At 41.9% G+C, this 13,454-nt stretch overlaps 1 protein-coding gene across 1 annotated transcript in view; it reads left to right on the top strand.

The window, feature by feature from the left end:
* Positions 1–13,454, top strand: part of DLGAP2 (DLG associated protein 2) — a 325,523-nt gene that overhangs the window by 213,029 nt on the left and 99,040 nt on the right. Inside the window, 1 exon segment of the mRNA XM_075706970.1 lies at positions 7,893–7,958. Coding sequence (XP_075563085.1) covers positions 7,893–7,958 — 66 coding nt within the window.

Below are 13,454 nucleotides of genomic sequence, written 5' to 3'. Positions count from 1 at the left end.
AGGCCAAAGATAGACTTCTCGGACCTCCTCAGGTGTCCACTGTGGAAGCAGCTGCAAGTCCTCCAAGAGCTGTCACGGCAGGTGGAAGATGAATATATACAAAAGGCAGTTGTTGCATTTTACCTGGGGGGAGGAGAAAGGATGGATTCTGAAGAGCTGTAGGAGGGAAGAGCTAAAGGTTTTTCTGGGGTATCCAGAAGTCTTGGGCTTACAGTATAAGGGTCTTTATTCACAATAATTAGCTAATATGTTCTTTAATATTCCCAATTTTTAATATAGAAGACTTGGGAATCCTCTCACAGATCCTGAAAAGCAATAAAAGCTAAATGGCTCATTCAGGAGCTTGACACAGTCACTCAGCTGAGAAAAATTGAGGAATAAAGGGGTTTTAGGAATTTCCTAGGCTGTTTGAAGTGCACGATCACACGGAGCCATGTCTGAACACAATGTGTTATCGCTGGCTTGCTCTTTTTGCTTGCAGTCATTTGTTAATTTTGATAAGGAGAGATAGAGTTATTTAACTGAATTACTCATTTAAATTCTAGAATGACTGAAAAGTGAATCTGCTTTAACACTCCACAGTATTATCCAAAACCTTTTTACATTTATTGCTTGAAGAGGAGCAGGGAAAAGGAACTTGCAGATCTCTGGGGTAAAAGGGATAAGGCAGCTCGGAAAGGCTTCCAGGAAGCAAAATGACCCTGGCTGGCTCAGAAAAGGCTGCTGTGGGGAACCAAAGCCTTTCAGGGTGATCACCACAATATTGCTAAGGCAACCCGTGTTTTGTGGATGATTTTCAGCTGCCAAAAGCTGGAAGGCGGGAGTTGGTGCTGCCAAGACCAAGATGACCCCTGACAGCTTCTGTGATCCCCTGAAATATATTTCATTTTATGCTTTTTCCAATATAGGACCTGAGGGATGCAGCCAGCTTCCTCTCCTTGATTTAATAGGCTGTGTGCCTAGCTACTCTCTCTGATAGCTGAAGCCTGGTTTCACAGTCCTGCTATCTGGAACTATGCTATATAAAAGTGGACAAGCTGGGTGAAAGCAAGAGACCAGGAATTCCACATTTTCCGGGGGGGTGGGGGAGGGTGATTGTTTGGTTTTAGCAGTCTTGGTAGTAACCTGAGCTAAGTAAAATGCTGTGATTCTTCAATATTTATTAGAGTAATATATAAAAGTAATGTGTTTGTGTTTGGAAAGCCAAACAAATTGTCTCTCTTGGGCACAACTTAGTATGAATAATGAATTCTCTGAGTTATGAAATGGGCAGATGAAAATATTAAAAAAAAAAAAAAAAAAAAGTAGAGAACCTAGAGAACCGCATCATGCCACTGGAAAAACCCATACCATAAAGCCGTTTAAATGTCTGGCTGTTGTGTCTGAAAATGGCATAGCAGAGTAACAAAAATGTACAGAGAAAGGTGATGAAAGATTTAGAATGGCTTTGCAATAATAATATACTAACCAGATTGATTCCTTGGTTTGGAAAAGAGAGGACTGAGGCAGGGATATGGTAGATGTCTACACAATTATAAATGATATAGACATAGTGAATAGGGATCGATGATCCATTATTTTTCACAACCAAAGAACTAGGGGCACCTAATTAAATTATCAGGCATCCTGATAAACAAACAAAAAGGAAATTCTTTTTCAAATAAAGCATAATTAAATTGTGAGGTGCATTGGCACAGGATGCAGTAGAGGCTATCAGTATAAATGGACTTGGAGAAGATTAGATGAATCCATAGAGGATAGATCCATTGGTGGCTATTAAAAATTATGTTCTAGATTAAACTTCCATCTCAGGAAGTCCCTTAAGTGCTGATTGCGGGAAGTTGGAAAGGTATTCTAGGCAATCTATGTATTTGCCCTGTTTCCAGCGGCATCCACTTTGGGTCAGTGTTGGAGCCAGCATACTGGGATGAACAGATCTTTGCCGAATCCATCAGGAACACTTTTATGTGTGTGTGTGTGTGAGAAAAAATAAGAACAAAAAAATAGAGGGCATGATGAGAAAAACAAAAACAATTTAATTAAACAATTGCTTCCTTTTACTGTTAATACTTTTCACACAGGCCTTTTGCAAAGGAAACCTCAATAACGTTAAATCTCCTACTATCATCTTTTCATTCTGTGTATTTGTTGCTTACCAGCATGCTATCAAAACAATGCACAAGAATATTGTATTTGACAATGCTGCCACCTGGGCTACATCTGTAGTACTAAATTAAACAGTGCCAGGACAATGGCCCAACAAATAGGAATTTGGTTATTTATAATATTGGTAAGAGAGGTCTCTGTCTTAGTTTTAAGCTTGGCCAACTAATTTTTACTGTCCCAAATAATTCCCAAGCTTGACTAGGGAGTTAGCACAGGCAAGGGTCCATTCCCAGTAACAGTTTGGATGTAGCCAGCCTGTTTTGGAAGATATGGCTAGACCATATCAGTTGGCCTTATGGCCAGAGAATGGGCCTTCCCCATGCCTAATTTACTATATAGATGTAAAATTAATTGGATGTAACCTCTTGGAAGTAGGGTGAGAAAAGGAATAGGTTTTCCACAAGTGATTTTGGCCACCTGGGGAAGGTCCAAACGAAGTCAATTAGCTGTCTCCTGGGAGGGGTGAGGGGGCCATAAGGGCACCCAAGAGTGCATGCTTTTGGTCAATTCCCTTAGGTCAGGATCAGCCTAATGACAGTTCTCAGTGAGAGATACCCTGTACCTATCTAGATACCCTGTAGCAACTGGAGATATCTTTGGCTAGGGTCAAATGCCACCTGCAAGAAATGCTTTAATTGGATAGCAGGCTAGTGGAATTTGAGGTACAGGAGATACCTCTTCTAGATCTCTAAGTATCTCTAGTCTGGAAGAGGCGATTTGGTTTTCTCAGATCATCGAGTGATATGGTGAGAGTCCAGTATTCATATTCTGGACACATTTTATGCTCTGTAATTACGTGATCAAACGGAGTTGCATGTGCTGTTTAATCCAGACATTTTAGGGCCTGTGTTTTCTTTCATCTGTTGTCAGAGTTAATATGCCAGGTGCCATATAAGACAGAACTAAAGAACAACAGCTACCATAGGGAGCTTACAGGCTGAAAGAAAAGCACACATAGAAAAAAATCGGTGGGAGGTCCAGAGCAGGCCAATAATAAATAAATTAAAATCCAATGAACTGAGAAGTTCAATATCAGTTGTAGTTCGGTCTTTCTCTAGTATTGTGATGGAGAAGGCAATTAAGTGATTATAAGTCTTGCTGATGTAAGCCTTTTAAAGTATGTGAGCAACAAGTCCACTGAGACTGGGGCCTATGTTTTGGATGGATAGGTAGGTTATGGAAGAATTACAATAGGAGATAGAAACAGCATGCCCGGTTATTAAGGGCAGAATGAATGCATAAAAAATGAGGGCCAACACAGAGGCATATCTTGATGCAAGACTTTGCAGGTGAAGAAAGAGAATTTAAACTGATAGGTCAGGCTCAGAGAGTAAATCAAGATGATAAAATTTGAAGGATGGGTAAAGTGATTATCAAACTGAGGAAAAGCAGCCATGTCAGATGGTTACTGTGCAGTGACTGTCAAAATGCTCACTTAGACCACAGGCAGACAGGAACAGGATAGAGAGAGCGTGTGTCCATTAGCTTGTACAGAAACTTCACTTCTCTGACCCAGAGCACAAAGTAACGTTCTACTGACCCACAATCCAGGACCAAGTGCAGCTCAGGCATGATTCAAAATTGACCCCCAAGAGATTCGCTGCATCTCCTTTACCCAAGTTTTACACGGATGTAATTCTGTGGCCTTCAGCGGTTTTCCTTTCAATTTATGTTGGACTGTAACCTAATCTCTAGACACAGAAAACAGAGTAGAAGCAGCTAAGGCTCCCTTTGGATTTGTAACTCATCAGGAACACACCACACACCTGAGCAATGGCAGCAAGCATCCCTACTGCAGCACATGCCTCTACCCAGATTTGGCCCATGCCAATGAGCACTTCCCTGGGCAATGTCTCCTTAGCAGGGTAAGGAACAGCACAAGCCAGGGTGCACTCCTGACAGACATCCAGCCTGTTCTGAGGGCAAAAGTTGTGCCATGCCAGCTTGATCTCGGGTGCTGGCCCATGTCATTTCCCACTGTACATGTAGTAGCCTCAGGGTTGAATGATCCATCTTGGCCTGTGAAGCTGGTTCCAGCCCAGCAATGTCTCCTGACATTTCCAAGCTTAAGTCTGGAGAACTTCAGCTGTGAAAGCTATCACAGTCTTGAGTGTCATCTGTGCAGTGTTGCACTGGAATGTATGACAGATCCATCACATTTTTAAAAAAGAAAATGAGATACTAGATGCAAATGACAGATTGTGCTCTCCTATTTATGTAGATCACAGCGTCATTTTACTATACATTCAGCTTTCACAGAAGCAGACACTCTGCATTTTTAAAGCCTATCATTTTTTGTCACTATTTTGAGCCCTGTTGAGAGTGAAGACTTCTCCCACTATTTTTTATTTCAGTTTCAGAGGCAGGTTTTTGCTTTCTATTTAGACCAGTCTGTGATGCAGTAGTTCATATATTGAGAAGGGATTTTAACTAGTAATTGTGTCCCTTGTCTGTGGACTGTGTGTTCCATACATTGTTTAAAACCTCAAATTGTAAATCATCCTATTTTCATGATCTCACCTTTGTTTGGAATTCATTGTCCATCAAAACATTCCATGCTGAGATTACGATTTTCCTCTGTGTCCACTGGTGTAGAATGCTCTACCGGTAGGCCCACCTTGAGCAAAGGACAAGCTGAAATACTATGGATCTATGAGATAGAGGAGGTGAATGACATAAAATGAAGGCATGCATTTTATGACACTTGAATTTAGCATGCGTGAGAATTCTGTGATAATCTACCTGACTTCATTACCATGAGATATGAAGGTTGCTGCTGTGCTTATGAATGAAGGATATGCTTTTCATTTCTATGGTCAATAATAAAAACGTAGTTTCTAGGAAAAAGATAAACTGAATAAACAAAGACCATATATGTCTGTTGCTGAAGGAATGATATGACTTCGAAGTACAGTTCAACCTCACACAAAGATTGTCTTTGTAATACTGCAGGAACCACTGAGACTTTAGATTAATTTATGCTTCATAAGTGCAGAATACAAAAACTGAATCTCTTCAAGGGCTGAAGGAACTGACAGTAGCCTTTTGAAAAGACAGTCTAAACAATGAATTAGACATGTGAATAAGTATACTCATAAAATATAAAAAAATAAGAAGTCCTAATGCTTAGGAAGTAAACTGATCACCAAGAGCTACTCATATCCCTCATGCAGATTCATAAACCTAAGTGAATCACAAAGTAATTCTAAGTTCCTTTGAAACATTTGCAATTTACCCTATTCAAAACAGAACACAGCTTTTTTGCAGGATGGAAATTCTAAATTTTGTGCTCTCTAGAGGCTCTTCTAGACACAGGCTCACTGTCACTAACAAATGTATTCATATGGGATAGCTATGAGAAAGAAATTAATTCAAATCCTAATTCTACTGGATAAGTGAGGCAGAAAGAGATTAACAGAATTGTCCAAATCTGCACAGGAATTCTTATGGCAAAGTCAGAATCTGACTTAGGGATCCCGTTGCATGACCTTTTCCTTTCATTTTGAAATGGAAATTTATTTTCTTCTTTTTTTCTCAAACACACCAAACCTATAAATGCTTAGCCTAGTTTAGCCTACCCCTAAAATTATAGTCTAGTTTTGGGCAGAGCTTATGAGAATAATGCTGACTTCTTACAAGTGAGAAATAATGTTATGCATTTTATTTTCTTCGGATTATTCTGTAAGTGTTTCTGAATATATGTACATGATACAACTTTGGAATAAATTAGTAGCTTCTTTTTCAAAAATACTATTGTAGAATACTACTGTTTCAATGTAAAGCTTCTGTATTATGAAGTTAACAGTAAGATATCCCAGTTACTTACAAGAATGCAAAGGATCCTTCCAAATATTTTTGTTATAACTTTCATTTGATTCGTTACTCCTGTGCAGCCAAATTAGAGGACAGGCATATGAGTTATACAATATAGGCAGATCATGTGAGCAAAGTCACCATGGAAACTGCCTAATTCATGCTTTTATTTAATTAGAGTTGTCCATTACCTCTCCAAATGAAATTTAATTTAAATTCATATGCCACTCATTTTTTAAATTCTGTATGACTTTTTATCCGTCACTTAACAAGATCTCTAGTAGGCTGTATTTTAGCAGGGTGAGTTTATTTAACAATTGAGTTTATAAACAAGATGTTTATTTGACAGCTGAGTTTATCCAACATTCTTAACATCCTTGGGACTTATTTTCTATGCAGTATCTGTGTTATACTGCCCATTTCTATTAATTGTAAATTCTTAACCTCACAAACTGTCAAAACCAGAAGCAATTGTTTGAGAGTACCCACATGAGTATATTCACGCATTTTGTTTGCTGTGAGATAATTGGGAAGAAATCATAGTACAAATAAAAAGTGCAACCAAGACCAAGAAATGTACCAAATGCATGTATTTGTTAAAGGGAGCACTGAAACAGGCAAAACAGTGTGTCTGTTGTAAGCTGAACCACGCAAACCAGCTTGTCTGATACAGGGATTGAGGTACCCTTAAGAAAAGTTTGAGCTGGTTCAAATTTACAGGAATGTCTGCCTGAGGATATGGGGGACATGAACTGATGTGAGATATTTACAAGTCATCAGTCCTCAGTCGTGCACTACAGAAACACAGTCTGCAATACCTGATTTTGTCTTTGTCCGAAGAATTGCTGGTTGAACGTATAGTGAGAGGCTATGGAGTACTCCATTCTTTCGCTGTTCTTTTGGGGTGTCTGTGCTTACACACAGATGGTAAGAAAGAGTACAGTAGAAAGCTGTGTATACTCAAACAACTTCCACTCAGCTGAGACACCAGCAAATACGGGTAATGGGGGAAAAAAAAATCTAAAAAAATTTAGAAGATAGTATTGCGTACTTACATGAAACACATTACTGTGATATTTTGTATTATAAACTATGTATTCTCAAGCCAATCTTGTACCTTAAGGAGGTGTTACTAACCCAATTTTCCATATGCAGCTCCATTTTAGAAATGTGAGCTAGGTGCCAGGTCCAAATTAATTTGTATGCCAGCATGACAAGAGCACAATGCAGAGGCAACAAGCTGCAATTATGAAAGCAATATGGGCAGGGTAGCTAAGAGCTGCACTCAGGCCATTCGGCAGGTTCCCGAGTACCTCACTGCATTCATACAGCGTAGACATATCATCTGAGCTTAAGTACTTTTCCAGAATTACAGAAGTTGTCTCTGGCACAAAAGTAAATGTTATTGACAGGAGAAAGTCACCATCACAGCATTGTCAGGGTTCAGAATTGCAGAAATTGTGAATAACAGGTAAAGAAAATGGCCTGAGAATCATGAGTGGCATTATTATCATCAGAGGTGGGAAGAGCTAAAGGTACAACTGGAGGACTGACAATAATGATTCTTCCTGGATTAAACACATTAAGGCTAAAAGGCAGTAGAATTCAATGTGACTAAGCAAAGCTGAAAAGAACAATGTAAAAGGTGTTTAAAAAAAGGCCTTTATGAATATTATGACACTAGTGATGTGAAAATATCTGGCAAAATTAAAAAAAAAAAAAAAGAATACTAGAACAACTGGCAAAGAGGAATAGATACTGCAGATAATAGCACCTCGACAGCTTCACGGTATCAGAGATACTGAATGGTAATAGGTGTCACTGAGTGGATTTAAAAACTAGTGGAGAGTTTATGTCTGGATATACCAAAATATCAGAGTTATTAAATAGCTCCTTTGTTTCTGTCTTTTCAGAAGAAGAGGGTGGCGATCTGCTCAAGTCGGGCTTCAGTTTTCCAGGGACGCCAGAGGAGGAGCTAGGTACAGATATTGTCTCTCGGATAACTTGTACTGCTTGTACATCCAGAGGCTGGGTGCCGCCGTGGGGTGAGGAGGCAGGAGGCTGCTCTGTGGTACAGCCTTTTCCAGCCATAAAGCCCACAGCAGGCATGACACCAGGCGGTGTTAATGAGAGTGGCCAAAAACCTCTCAGTCCAGTCCTTCTGGGAATTTCTCACCTGCTATATAAGGTTAGAGAATCAAAAGCAGAAAAACATCAGATTTGGGTGACATCCAGGCAACCAAGAATTCAAAAGAAGGTGTTCAAGGAAATTAGCAACTTTCCTTCTTTTGTCTTTTTTCTTTTTGTCTTACCCTTAGAAAACATAGTAATTGCAGAAAGAGTTTTCAATGTTACCTTTTAAATTTTAAAAAATAACAGAAGCAAAAAGCAATCAGAAACTCATAAAGCCCATGAGTGAAATCTCGATACCTCTGTCTCACAAAGCTAGTTGTAAAGTGTCCCACTGGCTTCAGTGTAGCCAGATTTATACCTTTTAGATTGTGTAAAATTGAGTTTCTGTTCCTGGAATTTCATGTTCAGATTGTCACTGTTTTATGTGAAATCCATCAAAATTTTGATTTATGTGCAATTACTTTACATGGTTATTTTTGGAAGAGAAATATGGAAAGTGGTTTCTGTGTGTTTGCTAGTTAAAGCTTCCTTTATTCAAAGTGAGCATACTTACATTTCAGAAGTTAGTGTAACAGTAATTTTTCTCCTTTTATGCATATGCTTATGTTAATACACTACAACAGTTTATTTTGTGTTGTTAGGATACTTTTGTATTTTACAAGAATATTATAAAATCTTGCCCTGGCCTTATTGTTGCACATTGATAGGAAGGTAAATCATAATTGCTATACTAAGGAAAAAAAAACAGTTTGAACAAGTAGCATGAATTCAGGCAGGGGATGTCATTATGTTTAAATAGTCTCTTAGAACAGGATTTTCTAAAACAGGCAGTGTTGCAACTAACTGAGTTAGTTAGACACTCAAGTCAGGGAGTCCCATAAACATTCAGTGTAAAAATATCTGTATTGGACTTTGTCCACTTAATATTAAAACAAGTGAAAAAAAGCTACAGGACAGGTTCCAAAGATTGGACAGAAGGATGTGTTAAGGAAGAGACTGAAGAACCTTCAGGCAGTTTGTGCCTTAATTAAAATAGTGTAAGAGGGAAGATATGGTTAAACATGAAGCTCCTTAGGAATCTCACAAGTGAATCCTATGGAAAAGTCATGGAATGAGCACATCTCTCAGCCTTCTTGGATATTTGGGGTTTTTTTACCCTGCTGCCCCATTTCACAGCACATAGGAAGGAGTTCAAATGCCGCGGGGAAGAAATCATCTCATCTAACAGTTGGAAAGTAATTCAGATGTAGATGTCTAAACTGTAGATATGTGGACTTCCTTTAGAGTCAATGAAGAGTGATAGACCTTTCTAGGACATAGCAGATTTGGCCTACTTTAGAAGCTTAACGTAGGGTGAGATGAATCATGCCCCAGAAGTATGTCAAAATTGTTCTCTTTCCCATTTGGTTGAGAAAGAACTGCAGGATTTCTGAAGCCAGAGTAAATTATGCATAAGTCAATAACATTAAATGTCAGGTGTCTACAGGAGTAAGGACCCTCATATGAAATAGCTAATCAAAGATTAACACAAAGATGTGAACTAAACTGATCAACCATCCAGCACCCTGATTAGGAAGAAGATGGGGATTAGTCAACACAACTGAGGAACAGGAAAGTAAAAAACAAGAATAAAATCACAACTAGACTACAAAGAAACCAAACTGCTTTCGAAAACTTAAGCTATTTATGGCCAGAAGACTGAAAAAAAAAAAAAAGCTAAAAGGAAGGAAAGATATGTCCTTGCTTCTAAATTTTGGGTCCCTATTGGAGTCCTCTGAAAGTAAGCACCTAAGATCGCTATTTAATGAATGGAGAGAGGTGGATGGCTTTAATAGTTTCAGAAGGAAATCCTGTCCTCCTGACTTAGCTGTGAAAACATATGATGTCCCTTTCTCCCTTAGAGACAATCACTGTAAAACAAGAAGGAGCAACTATGGAAGATGGAAATTGGGAAGACTTTTATAAAAGTTTTGGGATAGTCAGTTAAGTTCAGTGTAGACAAGCTCTGTAGTTACAGCTGTGCTAGTGATTAACACCACTACAGACAGCTGGGACATAGAATCATAGAATCATAGAATCATCTAGGTTGGAAAAGACCTTTAAGATCATCCAGTCCAACCATTAACCTACACTACCAAGCCCACCTAAACCAATCAAGGGTAGACTAGACTAAACCATATCCCGAAGTGCCACATCTACCTGTTTTTTGAACACTTCCAGGGATGGTGACTCCACTACCTCTCTGGGCAGCCTGTTCCAATGCTTGACCACCCTTTCCGTAAAGAAATTTTTCCTAATTTCCAGCCTAAACCTCCCCTGGCGCAGCTTAAGCCCATTTCCTCTCATCCTATCGCTAACTACATGGGAGAAGAGACCAACACCCACCTCACTACTACCTCCTTTCAGGTAGTTGTAGAGAGCGATAAGGTCTCCCCTCAGCCTCCTCTTCTCCAGGCTAAACAACCCCAGTTCCCTCAGCCGCTCCTCAGAAGACCTGTGCTCCAGACCCTTCACCAGCTTCGTTGCCCGCCTCTGAACACGCTCCAGCACCTCAATGTCTTTCTTGTATTGAGGGGCCCCAAACTGGACACAGTATTCCAGGTGCGGCCTCACCAGCGCCGAGTACAGGGGGACAATCACCTCCCTGCTCCTGCTGGCCACACTATTCCTGATACAAGCCAGGATGCTGTTGGCCTTCTTGGCCACCTGGGCACACTGCTGGCTCATGTTCAGCCGGCTATCTACCAACACCCCCAGATCCTTTTCGGCCAGGCAGCTTTCCAACCACTCCTCCCCAAGCCTGTAGCGTTGCATGGGGTTGTTGTGACCGAAGTGCAGGACCCGGCACTTGGCCTTGTTGAACCTCATACAGTTGGCCACGGCCCATCGATCCAGCCTGTCCAGGTCCCTCTGCAGGGCCATCCTACCCTTGAGCAGATCGACACTCCCACCCAATTTGGTGTCGTCTGCAAACTTACTGAGGGCACACTCGATCCCCTCATCCAGATCATTGATAAAGATATTGAACAAGACTGGCCCTAAAACAGAGCCCTGGGGAACACCGCTCGTGACCGGCTGCCAACTGGACTTAACACCATTTACCACAACTCTCTGGGCTCAGCCACCCAACCAGTTCTTTACCCAGCGAAGAGTATGCCTGTCTAAGCCGTGAGCTGCCAGCTTCCCGAGGAGGATATTATGGGAGATGGTGTCAAAAGCTTTGCTAAAGTCCAGGTAGATGACATCCACAGCCTTTCCATCATCTACCAGGCGGGTCACCAGGTCATAGAAGGAGATCAGGTTGGTCAAGCAGGACCTGCCTTTCATGAACCCGTGCTGGCTGGGTCTGATCCCCTGGTTTACCTGTACTTGCCTGTGGAGTTCGCTCAAGATGAACTTCTCCATAATCTTCCCCGGCACCGAGGTCAGGCTGACAGGCCTGTAGTTCCCCGGGTCCTCCTTCCGGCCCTTCTTGTAGATGGGCGTCACATTGGCAAGCCTCCAGTCATCAGGGACCTCCCCTGTTAACCAGGACTGCTGATAGATGATGGAGAGTGGCTTGGCGAGCTCCTCCGCCAGCTCCCTCAGTACTCTCGGGTGGATCCCATCTGGCCCCATAGACTTGTGAGCGTCCAGGTGGCGTAGCAGGTCATTAACTGCTTCCTCCTGGACTATGTGGGCTCCATTCTGGTCCCCATCCCTATCCTCTTGCTCAAGGGCCTGAGTACCCTGGGGATGACTGGTCTGGCTGTTGAACACAGAGGCAAAGAAGGCGTTAAGTACTTCAGCCTTTTCCTTGTCCTCGGTGACAATGTTCCCCCCCACATCCAGCAAAGAATGGAGATCCTCCTTGGCTCTCCTTTTATTGCTGATGTACTTATAAAAGCATTTTTTATTGTCTTTTACAGCACTGGCCAGATTGAGTTCTAGCTGGGCTTTTGCCTTTCTAATTTCCTCCCTGCAGGACCTAACAAGATCCCTGTACTCCTCCTGAGTTGCCCGCCCCTTCTTCCAAAGGTGGTAGACTCTCCTTTTTTCCCTGAGTCCCCGCAAAAGCTCCCTATTCAGCCAGGCCGGTCGATTTCCCCTCCGGTTGGTCTTACAACACACGGGGACAGCCCGCTCCTGCGCCCTTAAGACTTCCTTCTTGAAGAGGGCCCAGCCTTGCTGGACCCCTTTGCCCTTCAGGACCGCCTCCCAAGGGACTTTCACAACCAGGGTCCTGAAGAGGCCAAAGTCTGCCCTCCGGAAGTCCATGGTAATAGTTTTGCTGCCCCTCCGCTTAGCATCACCCAAAATTGAGAACTTTATCATGTCGTGGTCGCTAAGCCCGAGACGGCCTCCGACCTCGACATTTCCCACAAGCCCTTCTCTGTTGGTAAACAGCAGGTCAAGCGGGGCACCTCCCCTGGTAGGCTCGCTTACCAGCTGCATTAGATAGTTATCCCCCACATACTCTAGGAACTTCCAAGACTGCTGCCTCTCTGCTGTGTGGTATTTCCAGCAGATGTCCGGCAAGTTGAAGTCCACCACAAGAACAAGGGCTAGCGATTGTGGGACTTCTGCCAGCCGTTTATAGAATGCCTCATCTACTTCTACATCCTGGTTGGGTGGTCTATAGCAGACTCCCAACAGGACATCCGCCTTTCCGGCCTTCCCCCTCATCCTTACCCATAAGGATTCCACCTTGTCATCACCACTGTCAAGCTCTATGCAGTCGAAACACTCCCTAACATACAGAGCCACCCCACCGCCTTTCCTACCCTGCCTATCCCTTCTGAAGAGCTTATAGCCCTCCAGTGCAGCACTGTCCATCTGTCTGTCTGTCCCCTGGCGCTGTGTTCCATTACTTGAAGATTTGAGTTCAAATCCATGAACTGAACATAACATCAGTGAAAAAGCTACAAACTATTAGATCTTTCTCAGTTTCCACTTTTTCTTGCTGTTGCACATGTATAGAGTTAAATATTCATTGGAGAGATATCTGAATCTGGGTGGATACTCTAATCACTGGGCTATGGAAATGGGCACGCGCGCTCTCTCTCCCCCCTGCCCCCCATATACCCCAATGACTGTGTAATTATTTTGTATGAACAGCCTCAATCTGAAGGACTGGTAGAGACATTCATTCCTGAAAAAAACACAGAAAGGGTTTTCCTTGAGAAGTAAAATTGCTGCAAGTCAAGGCAGAGTAGAGATGATGTTCTTTAAGGTAGCTCTAAATGCAGGACCATTCATTATTCTAGACTCTCACTGTCCCAAGGAACTTCAAGTTACAGTCTCTCTGGTACTGAAAAATCTCTGGCTCCAGGCCCTTATTTGTAAAACGGGTTTAATATTTC

This window comes from Pelecanus crispus, chromosome 3 (assembly GCF_030463565.1).
Source record: "Pelecanus crispus isolate bPelCri1 chromosome 3, bPelCri1.pri, whole genome shotgun sequence".
NCBI lineage: Eukaryota > Metazoa > Chordata > Aves > Pelecaniformes > Pelecanidae > Pelecanus > Pelecanus crispus.
Note: the sequence above shows the minus strand (reverse complement) of the source record. Positions and strands in the feature narration are given on the sequence as shown.